General features: G+C 64.9%; 1 protein-coding gene across 1 annotated transcript; it reads right to left on the bottom strand.

Moving 5' to 3' along the window:
* Positions 1-9061: 9061 nt before the first annotated feature.
* On the bottom strand, positions 9062-19108 carry AIRE (autoimmune regulator). Its single transcript, XM_057696451.1, has 14 exons — positions 18959-19108; positions 18298-18472; positions 17939-18094; positions 17526-17600; positions 16877-16990; positions 15929-16071; positions 15702-15782; positions 14684-14799; positions 13478-13592; positions 12728-12910; positions 11967-12088; positions 11723-11831; positions 10270-10338; positions 9062-9142 (listed from the first exon to the last, which is right to left on the bottom strand). Exons 1-14 carry the CDS (start codon positions 19106-19108, stop codon positions 9062-9064), a joined length of 1689 nt encoding a protein of 562 aa, XP_057552434.1.
* Positions 19109-19491: the final 383 nt, after the last annotated feature.

The following is a 19491-nucleotide window of genomic DNA, read 5'->3' as shown; positions in this document are numbered from 1 at the left end:
TTGGGCGGGGCTGGGGCGGGAGGGGAGGGGCGGGGCGGCGGGGCGGCGGGGCGGCCGGGCCGGGGCTGAAGTGCACCCGGCTCCCGGGAGGCTGGACTGGGCCGCCGCCGACCGTGCCAGCCTTTTTGTTCAAGTTTCTAAATCTGTCCAGTCTAGCAAGGGGCGCGTTCACTGAGGGGGCGATCGCGGCCGCCCAGGTCTGCTAGACACAGCCTGAGGCGCGGCTGGTCAAGCTCGGTGAGCAGACCCGAGGGAAGGTCGGCGGAGGGAAGCCTGACGGGTCCCGTTACCAACCGCCGCCCGCTGCTCGCAGGAGTTTGTGATTCTGGGCGCCTGTTTCCCCTCTGCTCGTCGCGGGAGCCGCAGGAGCCCCACCCGCACGCAGGGCACCCGCGGGGACCGCCCTCCCGCCCGGAGGGGCGCGTGATTAAGATGCGAAAGGAATTAAGACGAAAGCCAGCCAGCATGCATCCGTTCATCCCTTATGTCAGTAAATGTCTGCTGGACCCGTGGAAAGCCTGCACGCCGGGTGTCGTGTGGGGTGGGCCCCTGGGTCAGGACAGCGGGCTCGACCTTGGATGGTCGCTGGGCCAGTCACTCGGAGCCACGAAGCCCCTCCCCTGATCCAGGCCCACCCACCCACCCCCAAGGCCGGGATCCAGCCCAGTCACCAGACAGACTGGACCCCTGCCCTCAGGGAGCCTGGTCGCCAAATCAGGGGCTTGGAGGAAAGGCACCCATCCTGACAAGGGCTGGCCCGGGGCTGGCACTCGGTGGGCCCAAGACGCCCACTGGGAGGCTGGGGGGCGGTCACATTCTGTTTCTTGAGCTGAGTGCTGACACAAGCGTCTGCTTTGTGAAGATTCAGGAAGCTGACCACCTATGATTTGTGCGTTTTTCTTTATATATGCTGTGTTCTAACACAACGTTTACCTAAAAATATTCCATTGTGGGGGGAGGGGAAAGGGGAGGTGTTAGTCAAAGCGGGAGAGTTTCAGTTCTGCAAGATGAGTGTGTCCCAGAGCCCACTGTGCAGCCCGGTGCTGGAAGTCACTCTGTAGCGGACACTTAAAACGTGGCGCAGAGGGTGGACCTGTGTTAAGTGCTCTTATCACAAAAAACAAAAAACTTCTCTCAAATCACCACAGAGGGGAAAGAGGGACCTCGTTAAGTCACGGCTGTGTCAAGTCAGGCGCACATAAGGATCTGGGCCACGTGACTGGCCTTCTGGCCTCGGGTTAAGAACATGGAAGGATGGCGGGGATTCACAGACAGCCCTCAAACGGTCTGCGCCCCGAGGCCCCCGCCCCGGCGTGGATGGTGGCCTCGCTGTCCGGCACACAGCTGTCGTCCTGGGGTCTCTGTCACCAGCAGTTTCCCTGTGGACCTCGTGGTCACCAGGTCCCAAAGTGTCCTCCTTTGTTTGGGTGGGGCACATCCTCCAGGAGCTTCCTGAGGAACGGCTCCGGGCATTTTTTGAGATTCTGCATGTGTGAAACTGGCCTTTCTGGACCCTGGCACTTGATTGAAGACTTGGCTGCATGTGGAATCTTGGGTGAGTAATCAATTTCCTACAAAACTTTGAAAGTGTCTTCCATCGTTCCTTGCTTCCCGTGTTGCTGTTAGAAGTCAAAGCTGCCTGACTCCTCCGTGTTTGCACAGGACCTGATGTTTCCTCCCTGGAAGCGTCCAGACCTTCCTTTTGCGGGGGCCGTGAAATTCCACCGGAAGTGCCTTGTGCAGTCTGATTCCCAGTATGGGGCCGGGCACGTTCTGGGTCCTTCCAAGGCACCACGCGTGTTCTGTCTGGGACGGGTCTGCACCATTTCCCTGACGGTTCCTTCCTCTCTGCCTTTTCCCTTTACTCTTTCTGGAACGCCTGGTATTTACACGTTGGACTTGCCAGGCTGATATCCTATATAGCTTTACTTTCTATTTTTAGAAAGTCTTATCTTGACTTTCTTATTTTATAACTCATTTTTGCTGTACCTTCAGAGAGCTTTCTTCAGCTTGCTATCCCAACCTGGTGTAAAGTTCTCTGTTTCTGCCGTCATGGTTTTGATTTCCAACAGCTGTTCCTTTTAACCGTCTTGTTCTAAGACGCTTCTAGTTTTGTTTGTTTGTCTGTAACATTCATTCAGAGTCTCTTTTCATCCGTGCTGCTTTCTTTCTTTCCATTTGTCTTGTTCTTGGACACCCTCGGGGCTTCTGTCGTGTCTGGGAGTCCTCGGCTGTCTGTGATTAAGAGGCAGAACTTCTGAATGTGAAGGGGACTTTCGGTTGTTGAGTCTTGCTGGAGGCTGAGCTTGCTGGACCATTTTTCGGGTAACCCCCAGCACCATTGTCCCTTTACGTTGGTCAGATTCCAGAAAAGAATCTTCCAGTCTCTTGTCTGGAGAAGAAATTGGGTCAAGAGCTGAATGAAGAGGGGGCGGACCCCCGCACACCGCCTTCTGCCTGCAGGGACCTGGCCATGGGCTCTCCATGTGGGACCCCTCCCTCAACTGTGGCATTCCCAGGTCTACACGCTCTGCCTTGCCCCGCCCCCCCACCTCTGCTGGGGCGAGGGAGCGGATGTGAGGCTCCACTCCTCAGCCAGCCTGACCCCTCCTCTCCAGCTCCCTGGAGGTTCCTCCACAGAGCTGGGGTCTCCACCAGGCACATCTGCTGAGGCCTCAGGACCTCTCAGCGCTTAGCCTGGGGGGGGGGGGGGTGCTGCGTTTATGCCTGGGACTCTTCTGGAAGACTGTGGTGAGTAGGTTGGCTTGCATCCTGGGGGACCCTGGCCCTGAACTGGCCCAGCCTGGTTGTCTGCACTGGCTGCGAAGCACCCCGGATCCCAGCCCATCAACCACAGGGAAGACCCCCTATCCTGGGCTGCCACCACAAGCCTCGTCTGCCTGCTCCGGGCTCATGGTCTGTGGGCCCAGGAGACACAGGTGCTGTACACGGGGAACAGAGCTGCACAGAGACACAGGGCGGTGGGCGAGGGGGTAGACCTTGAGCGCTCAGGACAGCTGCCCTGGGGAGGGAGACAGGGCAGACCTGGCTGTAGCAGAACAGAGGTTTTTATCATCCCCCTGTAACTTGGGAGAGCTTCAAAGGCCTGTGGTCTGGGGTTCATTGGCTTGCTTTTCCATTTTGCCGTGGAGGATTCAAGCGTGCACTTAGGTAGAGAGACCAGTAAAATGACTCCATGTCCCCACCTCCAGCCCCCCGAAGCGTCCATGCAGGACAGGGTCTGCATTTCAGGAAGATGGCTCTGTGTGGAGGATGCAGGGAGGGGCGCGTCTGGGGGCCACGAGCAGTGATGGCGGTTCCAGGGGTGAAGGTGGAGACATGCACCTGTGAGGTGCGCCCGTGAGGTGTCTCGGATGCCCAGCAGGAGGGCCTGGGCACGGGGGTGGGGCACGAGGGAGGGGCCCTTCACGCCCGTGGGAGGCGCAGGGGCAGCCAGGGCTGGGGATCCTCTTCCTGAGGGTCTGCTCCCCCTGCCGCCCTGCCCTCCTGGGCGCCGCCTTAGCTCTGCAGCACCGCTGCTCTGCCTGTCCCAGCCGCATCCCTGGGGCTGCCCTGATCGCCCCCGAAAGGAATGCCCACTCCCCTTGGGATCCTGGAGCCCTTTAAAGGCAACAGGGTGCCGGGAGTTCTGCCTCCTTAGGCGGGAACGCTGCCCTTCAACACGTGGGAGGAGGATGCCCGTGGCTTTCACACACCCCCTCACGCAGGGATCCGCGGGGCCGGGCGGCCTGGGCTTGGGGCAGAGGGGGGTTGACCGCCGGCTCACGGTCATGGAGCACACAGCCTGCCGGCCTGCAGTGACACAGGGACACGGGGGAAGCGTCTGTGCCTTTCAGAAATCATACTTTTTAAGTTATTTAAAAGTTAACTAAGTGACAGAGCAGTTTACAAAGGAAAAATCATTTGCAATCCCTGTTTTAACACAACTGTCTTCATCTTTTCCATGTTTTCTTTCAGTATTTGCCTCTATACACACACACGCATATACACGCACATATATACACACGTACATCTATGTACATGTGCTCTTTTATATATATTCTGCCTATATAAATACACACATAAAAATATACACTTTCTAAATGTATTGGGTTGGCCAAAAAGTGTGTTCTGGTTTTTTGACAAGCTGTTACAGGAAAAACCAAATGCACTTTTTGGCAAACCCCCATATATGTGTGTGTATCTATCTATCTATATATAGATAGATAGATAGATACACACAGATGACCCTTGGGTACATTTATATGCAGATTTTTTCAATAAATATATTGTAAACATTTTTTGAGATTTATGACCATTTAAAAAAACTTGCAGATGAACCACATAACCTAGAAATACCAAAAAAGTTAAGAAAAATTTAAGTACATCATGTATGCATAAAATACATGTATATATACATATAACATACAAAATACATGTTAATCAACTGTTTATAGTATCGGTAAGACTTCTGACCAACAGCAGACTATTAGTACTTGTTTCAAGGGAGTTGAAAGTTACGCTCAGGTGTTGGACTGCGCGGGGGTAACCCCTGAGTTGTTCAAGGGTCGACTGTACATACTCTGTCATTCATAGGTAGACAGGTAGATAGATAGATAGGTAGACACTCTCTAAATACACACGTACACGCTCTCTTTACATATAAAGAGATAGGGAGATGGATAAACAGTGCATATACATATATATGTACTCTGCGTGTATACATAGATTTTACATATATATGCATATCATTTGAAACGTATCTGTTCACCGACCGGGCCTGTGTTTATCATTCTTACTGTCTAGACAGCACCCCAGTCTCTGGGACTGTTTCTGCTTGGATACTGAGCACTTAGTTCCTTTTCAGAGTCGGACTCACTGATTCTGCGGCGCTGGCCGTCCTGGGCTCTGTGCAGACCTGCTGCCGGCAGACACGGTCTGGAGGGGACGGTCAGAGAGCAAGTGACCAGACAAACAGGGCCGTGCCCTCCTCTGGAGGGGAGGCCACGGTAGGAATGCGGGGCTTCCCTGAGACGCGGGTGTGTTGTGCTGCGGACAGGCGTCCTCTGGCGGCCGGTCTTTGTTGGGGGGCTGGGGGGCCGCAGCGGGGCCCGTGCAGTGCGTCGTTGTGGACGTCGGTTACCTGGCAGCTTCGAGCCGGGCTGCGGGTGGAACGGAGTGGCCGTCAGAGCCCCCAGGGCCCTGGTCCCCACTGAGCGCTGGTCCCCAGGACCCCTGTGAGACCCCTGCCTGCACGGCCGCCACCGACCTCCCGGAGGGCCTCCGCGTCCCAAAAGAATGAACGGAGGTGGAGGTGAGGGCAACTGTCCTGGAAGCTGCAGGTTGACAGACGACGGGCGCTCGGGTGACGGGGTGTGAACGAGGCTGGTCCAGTCCAGTTCGGAGCATGAGTCGGGAGGCCAGCCCCGCTGGGTCAGCTTGAGTCTGACCGTGTCCGGAGCACTGTCTGCTCCCGAGCCCCGCGGGCCCCACGCGTCCGCCCGCACCAGGCTCTTCAGCGCTTGTTAGCGGTGACCTCCGACCCCGTCCAGGGGCCCAGCACAACGCAGGCCGCAGGTCACACCCTTCGTTCACAGAGTGTTAACCATTTCAGAGCAGCGACAGCTGAGCTGCCATCCGAGTGCGGGTCAGTGAGACCTGCACCAGCCTCGTGCGGGTGAAAAGAGCCACGTTGGTGTCGTGGCCAAATCCTGTCCCTGTTAAAGGAACAGGTGCTCACGACGACTGCTACGGCGGTGAGAGCTTTGTTCTGGGGGGACCTCCGCAAGGGGGTTTGCAGGCGGGGAGAGAGGTCCAGCTCCACTCTGAGTACGACCTGGAAAGTGGGGATTTATGGCCAAGGAGCAAGGTGGGGCCCGTGGGTGGAAATTACAAAAAAGCAGACATCCAGGCGAGGGGAGTCAGCTAAGCCCCCGGACAGGACTCTTCCTGAGGGCGGGCCCGGTGACCAGCTGTCAGGGTGGGCATAAGAAAGGGATCAGATACCGAGAGAGAGCAGAGTCCGAGGCTGGGGGGTTCCCCTCAACTGACTTGGCAAGATTCTTGCTAAAACTAAGGACCAAGGACAGAGACCAAGGTCGGGCCAACTCAGAGGAGCCTGCCTAGAGTGTGGTCAAGGAGAGAGGCCGCGTCCCCCCGCCCCCACACCCAAATTCACATGCTGAAGCCCCAGCCCGCCGCACCTCGGAACGTGGCTGTGTCTGGAGACGGGTCTCACAGAGGCGGCCAGGTTAGATGAGGTTGTCAGGATGGGCACTGGCAGCCTCATGAGAAGAGGAGGTGAGGATGCAGACGTGCACAGAGGGACGACCACGTGGGGACACAGCCATCTACACACACAGGAGAGAGGCTTGGGGAGGGACCAGCCCTGTCACACCGGGATCTCAGACTTCAGCCTCCGGGACTGGGAGAGAATAAAGTCCGTCATTTGAGCCGCCTGGTCTGTGGCACTTAGTCACGGCAGCCCAGGAAACGAGCCCGGGGACGGGATGTACACATGTAACCGCTGGCCGGTGCCGCTCACCCACCGGGGGACACATGCTTCAGGTGTTACGTGGCCAGCCGGCACTCGGTGCTGGATGAGCAAGGCCAACTTCCAGCCCCACAGAGAGACAGACAGGAGCAGCGGATGGACGGCCAGCCCCTGAGGAGCAGAGCAGAGCGCGGGGGCTGCGGAGGGGCAGGCCTGCTCTGGACGGGCTTTCTCGCGTCCTCGTATCCACTACGCTTAAAACGCGGGACAAACACGATGCCAGCACGCAGGCTGCTGCAGGCGGGCACAGCCTGGAGGTGCAGCTCACGGCCCCCCCCCCCCCCGCCTCCCCCGCCCTGCACCTCCCTGCACGCACACCATGGGTGGACCGACGGGACTCGGGGCGGCCGAGCGCCCCCCTCCCCGCGCTCAGCTCCTGAAAGTGACATTTCCTGAACTTGAGGGAAGTGACACAGGTGCCGTGGAGGTCACTGGGCCACCAGTGGGAGCACTGAGCCCCCGGGGGAGGGTCTCCATGGACCTGTCCGTAGAGGGGGTCTGATGTGGCCGGCTCTCCAGAGCCCAAGGTGAGACCCTGTGGTCTGAGGAGGGCCGGCCACATCTGTGCTCAGCAGCCAGGGGTCCCCAGGAGGGCGTGCCCGCGATGGGCTGGGAGCCTGTGACACCGGGGCTCCCCTGCTCAGCTCCCTGGCATATCCCTTCATGGCTGTCGTGGTCCCCATTGTCACCCCCACTGTCACCCCACCACGTCACCCACCACGTCACCCCACCGGCTCTACAAACTTCATGCAGCCCTGCGTCCTCCTATGGGGTGGGGGCCTGTGCAGGGACACCAGCTGGGCTCCGTGGGGGAGACAGCTCTCAGGTAAACAGGCCCCACCTGGTGGGGAAGGCCCCGCTCCATTGCCCCCTGCGTGCCCCCCACCCCCGCTCCAGCGCACCCTGCTCAAGGCGCGCCCCCCACAGCCCTCCTTTCAGGTTTCCTCCCTCCTCTGGGTCTTTCCTAGTCCACACATGTGACCCGGCCTCCAAGCGGGGACCTTCTGCACGTGGCCACGGCTGCCGCGTCCCTCTTGGCACCGCTGTCCTACTGCTACCCGCCTGGCCCAGCCAGGCCCGGAACAGCTGCCCACTCCGTCATGTGACACTAGCGTCCTCATCGTGGGTCCCTGTGTGAATAAACAACTCAACCTTGCGGCCTGGGGCACCTACACCCTGCGCTGGAGGGCGTCGGCCTAACCCCCCGCCCCACCCCCACAGAGGCTGCCTACTGTGTGCCCAGCACAGGGGGATTCCAGGGGGGCTGAGGGAGCTGCTAGGCCCCCAAAAGTCCAATGGCTGTGGGTCCCAAGCTGGGGCCCCCATTCCTGCTACCGCTCCCTGCCTGCCCCCCCCCCGCCCCGGGTGAGGACACAAGAAACAGGTCCCAACTCAGCACACATCCCACCCCTGCCCCCCACGCACAGCGAGGCCTGCGGCCACCCCTTCCCGTCAGGGCTTCTACCACGGGGTCCCTGCAGGTGGGGGGCAGCCCTGCCATCCCCTTCCACCAGCACTGACCCAGCAGCTGTGCCAGGTCCTGGGGACAGGGCGAGAACTAGACAGGGTCCCGGGTCCCCCGGCCGCCGCTCTCGGGGGAGACAGACAGCACTGGGAAAGAACTCCGTCCGGACCTGACGGGCCATCGTCGGCGGCGGATGCCATGAGCAAAACAAGCACAGCCCCGTCCACCGCAGCCCATGGTGCCTGTCACCCGACCAGGTGTCTGTCCCAGACAGACCGCGCCAGCTCCGGCCCCCTCCCCAGCACCCTCCGGCCCCGTGGCCCCTGTCCTGTTTCCTGCTTCTGTCTGAGGTCGCCCTCCTCTTGTGAGTGACCTGTCACCGGAATGTCCCTAATGCTCAGCATATAAAAGAGCCATGGTGATGGCTTCCCAAAGAAGCGACTCTGAGTGAGGGACTGTGGAGGTGGCACTGGAGCTGAGACCTCTCACGGATGAGAAAATGCAAATGCGAAGCACCGAGGCCGGGGCATGTGGAGCAGAGGGAGCAGTGCCATGCAAAGGTCCTGGGGTCGGGGTTAGCTTGGCCCTTGAGGAGCAGAGGAGGTAGGAGCCATGTGGGGGGTGGGCAGAGGTGAGCGGGGCCAGACCACGTGGGGCAGGGGCTGTGCTGGGGGCAGGGCAGAGGATGGCGCAGAGGGGTTCCTGCCCACAGCATCCTCTTTCCATTACAGCCAGCTCAGCCTCCACGATGGGCACCAGAAACACGGGGAACGGATGCCCCAAAACAAACACACCGCACTGGCGAGCACGTCGATCCCACAGAAAGTGACTTTAATTCCAGCACACGTGACGTGCTGCCACAGACAGGGCGGCTGACAAGCTGAGTGCCGACGGCACTTGCAACACCTCGGTTCCTGGTGCTGACCTCCCCCTAGGTCCCGTTCCGAGCTGGTGGCCGTGAGCCTGAGGTCTGCTCCAGCTCCGGCGGCGTCCACGGGTGCCTCCCCTCCCTCTCCCACCCTGCCCGCAGGCTGGCTCCTGGCTCAGGAGGGGAAGGTGGGCGCCTCGGCCAGCGGGCGGGACATGCTCTGGATGGCCCACTGCAGGATGCCGTCAAAGGAGTGCTGCGGGCAGAGCGGAGAGCGTGCTCGGGCCTTTCCGGAACCTCAGGGACAGACGTGCCTGCCCGGCCCACCTCCGGCCCGCCCCGGCCTCCTGAGCCACCCGAGGCACAAACATTGCGGTGGGAAGGTGCCATCCCACCCGACCCTCCTGTTCAGAGCTGCGGGGACAGGCCCGAGGCCCCACCGGACGGTCCGTTGGGGGCCCACCTGATCCCACGCTGCTCCGAGCGTCCCATAAGCCCGGGCACAGCCACCACAGCTGTTCTGCCTGCGCGTGGCTTCTTCCCGGGTGCCTTGGCAGGGCCAGCTCCTTCCCTCACTCTGCGCAGGGCCTGATGCCCCGACAGGATTGGGGGGGCCAGGGGAATGCCCGCTATTCCCACAGAATGGGGGTGACCTCTCTGTCCACCTATATGGGCACCTCCGGTCACCCCTGGCCCTCCTGGGACCCTGGGGGCTCTAAAGACACCCGCAGTGTCTGGGACCTGCCCACGCCCAGCCCACCGCCCAGGGCAGGGCCCCTGTGGTCAGCTGGGATCCCCAAGGTGCCACCCCAGGCTCCGGAGGAGGACACACGCTGGCCACCTGGGGTCTGGGGGTGGCTGGAGGAGTTTGACCGTTTCTAAAAGCCACCTCCTCTTCCCTGTGATTCTAGCTGTTCATCGTTGGATGGAGAGGTCTGGGTTGAGAGAGAGGAGGGAGGGATCTGCGGGGGTGGGGGGGCAGGGGGGCGGAGGCGTGTTCCAGAGTGCCCAGCCCTGCCCCACACCCAGGAAAAGTCACGGCCTCCACATCAGGCTTCAGCGGCCCTGGTGCCAGGATTCTGTAGTGACCAGCCCTCCAGGGTCCAGGCTCCCGGGACCCCCAGGGCAGCAAGAAAGGGGAACAGCTTTGGGGCGCCCTCTGACGCGTGGGGGCGTGGAGGGGCCCCTGTCACCTGGGGTCACAGGGCCTGTGGTGTTTGATGTGCCCAGAGCAGGGGTCTCCAGCCCATCCCCCCCCCCGCCCCCACCCCCCGTGGCCTGGGTGCTGGCTGCTGCAGAGGCCGTGGAGGGGGAGGAGGAGGAGGGGGAGGAGGAGGAGGCCGCGGAGGAGGGAAGGTGCGCCCCGGCCAGCTGCCACAGTACCTCACTCAGGAGCGACTCCAGGTCATCCCTGTGCACAAGCTGCTCGGGCGCAGCAGAGCCGTCCCCCACCTGGAACCCAGAAAAGGGAGGCAGTCAACCCACCTTCCACAGCCCTGCTGGGGTCCTCCCCACGGAAGCAGGACTCCCTACAGAGGCAACGGGGCTTGGCGGCCCTGCCAGGGCCGTGGGGTGCTGTGGGCTCCTCCAGGCGGGACCCTGGGGGGACTGAATTCTAACATCCAGCCCGGGGGGAGGGGCGGGCGGCGTGGGCACAGGCGAGCTTGGGGCTGCCTGCCCAGGGCCCCACCACCCCTGGGGGAAGGACCAGCTGGAAGGGACCCTGTCACCGATGGGACCCCTGAGTGCCGGAGAGGACGGGGCCTGATCCCACCCCAGCCCTTCAGCCATCCAACAAGCCTGCGGGGCCAACCGTGCCCTGAGGGACGGGGCCAAAGCAGGGGACACGGCACCCTGGCCCGGCTCACAGGCCAGGAGGAGAGGGGCCACACGCAGTGGAACCACATGAAATTGCCTGGTTTGTAGCTGAAAACAGCCAGAGCTTGGTATGTCCTCTGGCCCTTGGAGGTGCCGCCAGCCCCGGTGGGGGCTCGGCACACACAGTGCAGGTGGGTGGGTGGGGATGAGCAGAGGGGCTCCCGGAAGGAACGGGACACCAGCAGGTGTGAGCCCTCGCGTGCCCAGGGCCTGGGGTGCCCCGTCACCCACAGTGTGTAAGGGGGAGTACCAGGCGGGGCCAGGGACAGGGGTAGGGCACCACCACCCTGGGCCCCCAAGGATTTTTCGGGGGCAGGGCTGCGGTCAGGAAGGCTCCTGCCCAAGGCAGTCAGGACAAGGTGTGCCACCTTCTGGAGGCTTCTGAACAGGAGACACACAGGGCCCCCAGGTTCTGAGGGAGCCCGGGGAAGGAAGGGCTCCGTGAGTGAGGCTAGAGGGACTCCTCCCCAAAGTCCCGGGCCCAAGGCTGCTGGAGGACAGGGGCGCGATGACCCCAGACGCGGGGCCACGCGTGCTCACCTGTGCAGGGTGAGTGCTCACACCCGGTGCGGAGCCTGCTTCCCGCTCTCCCCCGCCCCGCCCCCACCCCGGGATGGTGCTGGCGGCACCGGTCCCTCCGCGGGATGGGGAGGGGCCCGGGGGGCTGCGGGTGCTGGGGGTTAGGGGAGCCCTGGGCCTGGGTGAATTGCAAGACAGGCCTGCAACCAGCCGGTGACTTCACTGTTGCTTAGAAGGGTTTCCTTTTCAAGGAGATGTAAGTTACCAAACAGGAGTGGATTTAAACTAAAACATTGTGTATACTTGAGCAACACGTGGTCCGGAGGCTGGTGCACTCCCGCGGAGCGGGCGCCCGCCCGGGGCCTCCGCCGGAGCTGTGCTGCCCCCACCCCGGCCCCGCGGCATCCCCCCTCACCTGCGCCCCGGGGCCGGCGGCGGCACCGAGCTTGGGGGTCCCCGGAGGCGGGCGGGCGGGGCTCGCGGCGGGCGCCCCCTCCCCGGGGTCCGGGCCGGGGTCTCCGGAGCAGGATCGGCAGCGCAGGGCGGCCCTGGCGAGAGGAGGCGAGGCTGCCGGGCTGCCTGGGCTGGGAGCGCCCACTATTGCTTGGGGGGGGGGGGGGTCCAGAGCGGCAGGGGGTCGGGGGCGCCGGCCCTCCCCGCCCCCTCCCGGGCCCCGCACTCACCCGGGCCGCGCGGTGCCGGCGGGGAAGTGGCAGCGCCAGTGGAAGGCGGCGGCGCAGAGAGCGCAGCGCAGCGCGTCCGCGCCGTCCCCGCACACCCCGCAGCGCGCGCCGGGCGCCGGGCCCTGCGGGAGGCGGCGGCGTGACTGGGCGCCGGGGAGAGGCCCCCGGGGCCCCGCCGGGGCTGAAGGGCTGCGAGGGGCGCGCGGCGGGGCGGCGGGCCCGAGGTTCCGGGATCCCGGCCTGGAGAGGTCAGGGGCACCCCAGCACCTCTGCGCGGCGGCTCGGTCCCCCTCTGTGGGCCCGGACCGCCTTTAGGGCTGGTCGAGGGGCCGCCGGAAGGGCCCCGCTCCTGAGGAGGCAGGAGGGGCTGGGAGACCGGGGGCTGTGAACCACCCCCCTTCATTGTCCTGCCCTTGTGAGGGGGCCGTGATGGGGGTGTCAAGAGCAAGGAGAGAATGGTCCCCCCCTGGGATCCCTCCTGGGTCCCCTCCCCTCGCCCCCCAGAGCCGCCTCCTTGTTCTGGGTCATCTCACAGCCCCAACGGCCCCTGGGCGGTCCTCCAGCGTCGCCGCCCCCCACCCCCCGCCATGGCCAGCCTGGCTGCTCCTGGCTGCGACCTGCCCCCAGCCCCGCCCCGACCCCCCACCTGACGCCCACCTCCTTTCCCTGCCTGTTGCTGTCCTGTTTCAGGTTCTTGCCTGGCTGACCCCCTGGACCCCGAGCTCCCTGAAGACAGCCACCCTGACCCCAGCACCCCTCACCTGCTGCCCCTCGGGACCCACACACAGGATGGGGCGCAGGGCTGAGGGGTCCAGCACAGTCAGGGGGGCTGCAGAAGGTGGGGCCAGCAGGTGCTTGTAGGTGACAGCGGCATCCATTCCAGCGGGGGGCTCCCCGGGCGGTCCCCTCGCCTCCTCTCCCACTGACCTCAGGCCCAGGAGGACCTGGAACGGGACGGTTGGTTCTCGGAGGGGCTGCAGGGGGCTTACCCAGCACCACCCAGGAGTTAATGACCCTGGGTCCCTGGGAACCGGGGGCTGGTGGCGTAGGAGGAGCCCCACACTAGGTGGGAAAAGCCAGCTGCAGCTCCTGGCTCTGTGCCCCAGCAAGGTGCCCGACCCTTTCCCCATCTAAAGGCGGGGCCCCGTGGCCCTCACGGGCTGTCAGAGTAAACACAGAGCATATACTGGGGCACGTGTCACCTCCCTCATGTCTTTGTGGCAACAGAACACGTAAAACATTTTTGGAGAATGTTATCAGTGGTCGAAGTGCATCCCCTGTGTCGGGTCGACAGAGCCGAGGGGCCCCAAATCAGAGTACTGAGAAACAGGGCTATTGTACAGGCCGCTTCCCAGTGGCCTGCGCCCCCGTGGCCCACAGGAGAAAGTGGAATTGACGGGGCCAGGCTGGGGTGGGGGGGCACGTGGCTCTCTGGTTGGGGCAGGCCCGACCCACGGGAGTGGCCAGCAGGCACTGTGGACAAGAGGCCCTGGGAGCGGGCCTGTGCGTACCGGCGTCTCTGCAGGCGGCTCCTGGGGCCGGGGCTCCTGGGGCCGGGGCTCCGCGGCCCGGGGCAGGTCCCGCTGGGCTCCTCCCTGGAGGCAGCGGGAGCACCTCCAGGTCCCACTGCTCGTGTTGTCCCCGGCCAGAGGCATGCAGGGCAAGGCAGGGGAGACAGTAACTCCCAAGCCCCCGGTGCAGGGGCGGCCCGAGGGCTCCTCTGGTCACCCTTTCTGTGCCCAGATGGGGAAACCCAGGCCAGCAGGGCAGTGGGCACAGCCGCTGTGGAAGGGCCCGCCCGGCCGGTGAGCAGGAGAGCCCGGGATGCTGGCATGGTTACCCTGGTGAGGCAGCCCTCGCCAGCCTGGCATGTCCTTGAGGGCTTCTCGGACGCGCCCCAAGAATTCCCAACACCCGCGAACCAGCGGCGGCCTGTGCCCACGCCCATGCCTGTACCTGGCTCTCTCGGGCCCTGCCCTGCAGGCGGGGCCTCCTGGGCTGGCCCAGGGACCCTCCCTTGATTCCATGGGCGGGGGGCGGGGGGGTGCCCCGCAGAGCAGGAGCCAGTCGAGGGCAGGGAGGAAGAGGACGGAAGACGGGCAGCGTTGAGAGGAGCCAAGGGGTGACCCGGCCAGAGCCCCTTGTTTTAGCTCAGAGAGGTGTGACCTGGTCAGGGTCGTGCGATGAGCGGGGCAAGGCCAGGGCGCGAACACCCACCCAGTGCTCCTCCCCACACCCAGGCCACCCTGACCTGCGGGAGCTGGTGGAAGTGGGAAGCGCTCTCCCAGGGGGCCAGGGCAAGGGACCTCGTGCTGGACCGAGGATGGGCACCCACTGGCCCTTGGGGGGCAGCTCTGTGGCCTCTGTGCTCCCCGACCTGACTTGGAGTCACACTCTGCTTAGGGCTGGGGGTCAGCTGCTCGTGGGAGTTTGGCCTCGGGGGAGATGGGATGAGATGGGACAGGAGGGCCATTCCTTGCCTTGGGCCTCAGGGCCCCGCTGGCCAGGCTGGGGGGACAGCGCGGCCACACAAGGAGGCGGGGTGGAAAGATCCCAGCCCCCAGCCCCACCGACCAGCGACCTGGACCAAGGCCCCTTCCCAGGCCGGCCTCCCTGCCCATCCCTGGAGCAGAGAGCCTTCTGGGCGGCCTCCCCCTCAGGGCGGGCGGGTGAGGAGGCTGTGAGGCCAGGAAGGGGCGGCCCGGTGCCAGGCCCACCTGGGGATCTCCCTGAGCGGCGGGGTCAGGCAGGCCAGGTGGAAGGCGCGGGGGCAGCCGTCGCAGCAGAGGAGCTCCCCGCCGTCCCGGCACGCGGCACACTCGTCCTCATTCTTCTGACGCAGGCGGGAGGCGAGAGACACGCATGTCCAGGAGACCCAGGACGGGGCGGCGCTCTCCCTGGCAGGCTCCCCTGGCCCGGTCCCCGCTGCAATCCCGCCCAGCCTGCCTGCTCCCAGGCTCTGCAAGACCCCCCATCTCTGAGTCTCTGGCCCCGAACACCTCCTGGGCCGTCCCTCTTGGGGAGAACGGTCCTTACGCACGCCTGGTTTCTCGCGGGTGCCTGCGCTCCAGGCGGGCGGAGACTGCACGCCCACCCCCACGCAGCCCCTTCCTCACGGCCCAGCGGTGTTCCCGCCGGCCCTGGGCACCCGCCGTCCCTTCCACCCGAGGCCTGCTTGCGCCTTTGCCTGGCTGGCACCCACCGTGCCCCCCGGACGCCACCTCTCGCAGACGCCCCCCGGGGCTACAGGGCTGGGATGCGCACACAGGCTGGAGCCGTCCCCCGGGCACCCGGGAGCTCCTGGGGGCGGCCTTGGGTCCCGCTCGCTCCGGGTGCCCGGGGCCCAGCACGGCGCCTGGGGGACGTGTTGGGATCTGTGGCCAGGTCCACCTCCTTCAGAAAAGGCGCTGGGAGCCCAAGAGCGCATGTGAAGCTCAGGTTCCTCCGAGCAGCGGCCGCCGCCCCACGCAGGGGCCCACCTGTGAGGCGCAGGGCAGCCGGCACCTGGGCCGCACGCCATGATCTTGAGAGCCGGGGAGGACTCACTTGCTCTGACTTATGTGAATTTTTACAATTGTGTGTTATCAGAAAAAGATACTATTAGAAACAAAGAGCTCCGCCCTGTGAACAAAGCTTAGACCTTTGTCCTCCAGCCCCAGGGGTGCCTGGCCTGGACAAGGGGCAGAGCGGCAGAGGGCCCCACCCGCAGGAGCCTGGGGGCGCCCCGGGCGTTACCTGGTGCAGCTGGGGCTCACCGGGGAGGGCAGGGGGGCCCGGGGCCCTGTCCCGCTGGCCTGCCCGAGGATCACCTCCACCCTGCAGGGAAGAGAGGGAGGGTCACCAACGGGGGGACGTCCAGGCGGGGGGACCGTCGCCAGCCCCCGGTGGTGCTGCGACCCCAGGTGTGCTGGGGGAGGGGGCGGGGGGCCGGGCCTCCCCCCGGGGGTCCCGGCAGCGCTTACAGGGGCAGGAGCCTGGGTCCCCTTGGCTCGGACCAAGGTCTTCAGGCTGCCGCTGCGGGTCTTGTTCTTTCCCCCACCAGGGTCTTCAAACTTGCTGGGAGTGTAGAACTCCCCCCCAACCTGGATGCACTTCTTGGAGCCACCTGGGAGGAGATGGGGGGGCCTGGCAGGGAGGCTCTACAGCTTGCTGTTCCTCCCCCCCAAACCCCGCCCCCAGTCAGCTCTGGGGCCCGGGTCCTGGACACAGGAGGGATTCTCTGCTGGGGGAAGCACATCTCCCAAATTCACGTCCACGTGGGATCTCAGATTGCAACCTTATTTGGAAACACGGTCTTTGTAGATGTTAAGATGGGCTTGCACCAGACCTAAGTCCAAGGGCAGTGTCCTCATGAGAAGAGAGGAGGACGAGAGAGCCACCGGGCGGGGGCCTGTGATGACTGAGGCAGAGGCTGGAGCGATGTGGCTTACAAGCCAGGGCGGGGAGCTGAGGCCGCACCAGGAGCTGGGGGAGGCGGGGAGGCTCTGCCCTGAGGCCCCTGCGGGAGCAGGCGTGGCCCTGCCCACACCTTGATTTTGGAGTTGCTGTCGCTTGAAGCCACCCAGTCTGTGGCAATTTGTCAGAACACCCCTGGGAAAGGACTGCAGGGGTCCTCGGGACCTCCCTGGTGGGCGAGACTGGAGCCCGCCTCAACTCCCAGGGTCCTCAGCGTTCCCAGCGGGGGCACAGCACAGCGAGCGGGGGTGGGGGGGATGCAGGGGCAGGGCGGGCCGGGCGGGGGCCGCAGGGCTTCCTGCTCAGAGTCCAGAAGTCCCCCAGGCCCTGCCCAGACCATCCTCTCCAGGGCCAGCAGACCCACTGCAGGGAGTGGGGGCGCCCACAGCTGTGGAGCCCCCAGGAGCTGAGCGGGGACGGGGCTCCCCTGTGCCCCCTCTCCCAGAGCCGCCTACCTGACTCAAACACCTGCTGGATGAGGACGCCCTCCACGGCCCCACGGGCTCCTGCGGCTCCCGCAGATGACACGGCCATGGCTCTCTGGACCGAAGTGGACATGGTCTGAATTCCTGGGGCAGGGAGCACACATGGGGGGTCATCTATTGGGAGGATGGTCCCTGAGCACGGGCAGTGAGGAGCGAGGGCGTCTGGGCAGCAGATCCTTCCTTCCTTCCACCTGGGGCAGGCCGGACACAGACAGATGGACCACCCGCGTGTAAGAGCAGAGACGGGCCATGGTGTGTGTGCGTGTGTGTACACGTATGTGGTGTGGTCTGGTGTGTGGTGTGAGGTGTGCAGTGTGCGAGCTGACTGAGCCCAGCGGGCGGGAGTGAACGGGGACCCTGGGACGTGGCCCTGGGCTGTGCTGGGAAGGAGGCAGGGTCCCCAGGGCCTGCCCTCAGGTCGGCACTGGATGACCGTGGGAGGTCTCCGGGGTCCCCGGTTGTGTCCAGCCGAGGGACAGGGAGGATTCTCTGGAGGAAGCAGTGTCTGAAGCTGGCCCTGAAGGACGGGGCACTCAGATGGACACAGCTCGGTGGCCTCCGGCCAGCAGGGTCCCAGCTCCAGGGGTGGCCCTCACCCTGGGCCTCGGGCCTGGCTCACCATTGCCCAGCGGGAGGCGCTGGGGCTCTGCGGTGCTCTCTGGCTTCTTGGAGGGCTTGACCTTGACCTGGGAGCCTGCAGGGGAGAAGGGACAGCCTGGCCCTCCTCCCCCTGCTGGACCAAGGCTGGGGGGCAGCAGGAGAGAGCCAGGTGGGGTCTCCCGGACTCTGCTGGGTCCCTTTGCTGCACCGGGCTCCAGTGCCCACCTGCCTACTCAAGGGGCCTTGGGGGCAGCAAGGGCTGCCAGGCTCATCAGTGTCCAACCAAGTCCCCAGAGGGACCTCTGCCAGGCTGGCTCGGGGCCAAGCAGGAGGGACAGATGCTCCCAGAGGAGGTCAGGGAGGGGTGTGGTCAGGGGGTGTCGGGCTCCCCAGGGGGATCTGTGGCCCCCCACGGCTCCTCAAAGTGGGTACCTGGGCTGGAGGTGCCCCTCGGGGACAGGGCTGCTGGTGGGGTGGCCCGCAGCTCCTCCAGGGCCTTCCTCTTGGTGGGGGGCCTGGGCAGCAGCGCGGTGGCCTTAGGGCCGGCTGGGGGCCTCCTCCCCTTCCGGGGCTGGCTGAGGTCCACATCTGCGGGGTGTGCACAGGGCCAGGGGCCAAGCCTCAAGCCCAGAAGTGATGCCCCATTCAGGCAGGTGAGGCCTCAGCCCTCTGCCTCTTAGAACCCAAGACGGTCCCGGTGATGTCAGGGTCTCCCTAGACCACCCCCTCCCTCTCACAGTCCAGCTGGGGCTCAGAGGACGACCCCCATGGCCCAGCCCCCGGGGCCCCACCTTTTGGGAAGCTCTCTAGGATGGGCTGCAGCCGGGCGTATCTCTCCAGGTTGTAGTCCTTGAAGAGAACCCTCCAGAAGTCCAGGATGGCGGCGGTGTCCTGGGTCAGGAGCCACGAGAGGAGCGCATGGAAGGCCTGTGGGCAGCCCTCCTTCTCCTTCAGACGCAGCGTCTCCTGAAGCAAAGGTAGGAATGGGGCCCTGCCCTGCCCTTCCCAGGTACCCCAGCCCGCCGCCTCCACTGCGGGACCAGAGGGCGAACGTTGACCCCGCAGAGGCAGCTGGAGGCCTGGGCACCTGTGTGCTCCGGGCAGGTGTGGGGATGGCACGGGGGTGCTGGGGTGAGGTGGGGGGCCACCTGGGATTCCTTTTAGGGGACTGTGCTCAGCCTGGAGGGAGGCTTGGGGAGGGTTGGGTCGGGGCTTTGGGGATCTGGGTTGGAGGAGGCACGGGAACCTGTCCTAGAGGCCATTCGCTGAGCTGGTGGGTGGGGCGTGGGGGCAGGGACCAGACCCCTGGCGCTGGAGCTTGGGGGCGGGGCGGGGCGTTGGGGGCGGGGCGGGGGAGGGTCCCTCTGGAGGGGGTCCTCCGCGACCCTGCAGGCTCCCGGGCGCGGGCTTGCGCGAGGCTCGGGCGCGTTGCTGGTCTGCATCGGGGCCCACCTGGAACTTGTCCTCGGGGACCACGTCGTGGTCGGCCAGCGCGTGCAGCAGCGGGAAGGCGCTGTCCACGGCCACGGCGATCTCCGTGCGGTGCAGCCGCAGGAGGCGGCGCAGCGCCGCGTCCCCGGCGGCCCGGGCCTCGCCCGCCATCGCGGGGCTGGGGCCCCCTCTCCCCGCCTGGGGTCCCGCGGCCTCGGGGAGCCGCTGGACTGGGGGGTGCCCGGGCCGTGTGTGCCTCCCGGCCCTGGCTCCCCTGCGCCGCCGAGCACCTGGGCCGACACACCTGGCCGGGGGAGAGGGAGCCCCGCGCGCTCCCTCCGGCCTCCGCAGCGCAGAGCGCCGGCCCGAGTCTCTGTTATACCCGGCTCTCCTTGGAGAGACCGAAGGCCGCGCCGCCCGAGCCAATCAGGGCCCAGGGAGCTTCCTGGGGGCAGGATCGGAAGCTTCCCTGTAACCGAGCGCCAGAAGGTCCCAGCAACCTGCCAGCCCTCTTGCGCACCTCCAGCAGGCTGTTGGCTTTCCTTTGCTTTGTA

The sequence above is a fragment of the Hippopotamus amphibius genome, chromosome 10, assembly GCF_030028045.1.
Source record: "Hippopotamus amphibius kiboko isolate mHipAmp2 chromosome 10, mHipAmp2.hap2, whole genome shotgun sequence".
Classification (NCBI taxonomy): Eukaryota; Metazoa; Chordata; class Mammalia; order Artiodactyla; family Hippopotamidae; genus Hippopotamus; species Hippopotamus amphibius.
This window is presented reverse-complemented; position numbering and strand designations above follow the sequence as displayed.

Bases quoted from the DNA above. Each gene is read 5' to 3' on its own strand.
- AIRE (XM_057696451.1), bottom strand. From the start codon at position 19,108: ATGGCGGGCGAGGCCCGGGCCGCCGGGGACGCGGCGCTGCGCCGCCTC. The intron at 11,832-11,966 runs GTGAGTGCGGGG...TCCTCTCGCCAG, and splicing joins GCCGGCACCGCGCGGCCCGG to GGCCGCCCTGCGCTGCCGAT. The intron at 10,339-11,722 runs GCCGCCGCCGGC...TCTGGGTTCCAG, and splicing joins CGGGGACCCCCAAGCTCGGT to GTGGGGGACGGCTCTGCTGC.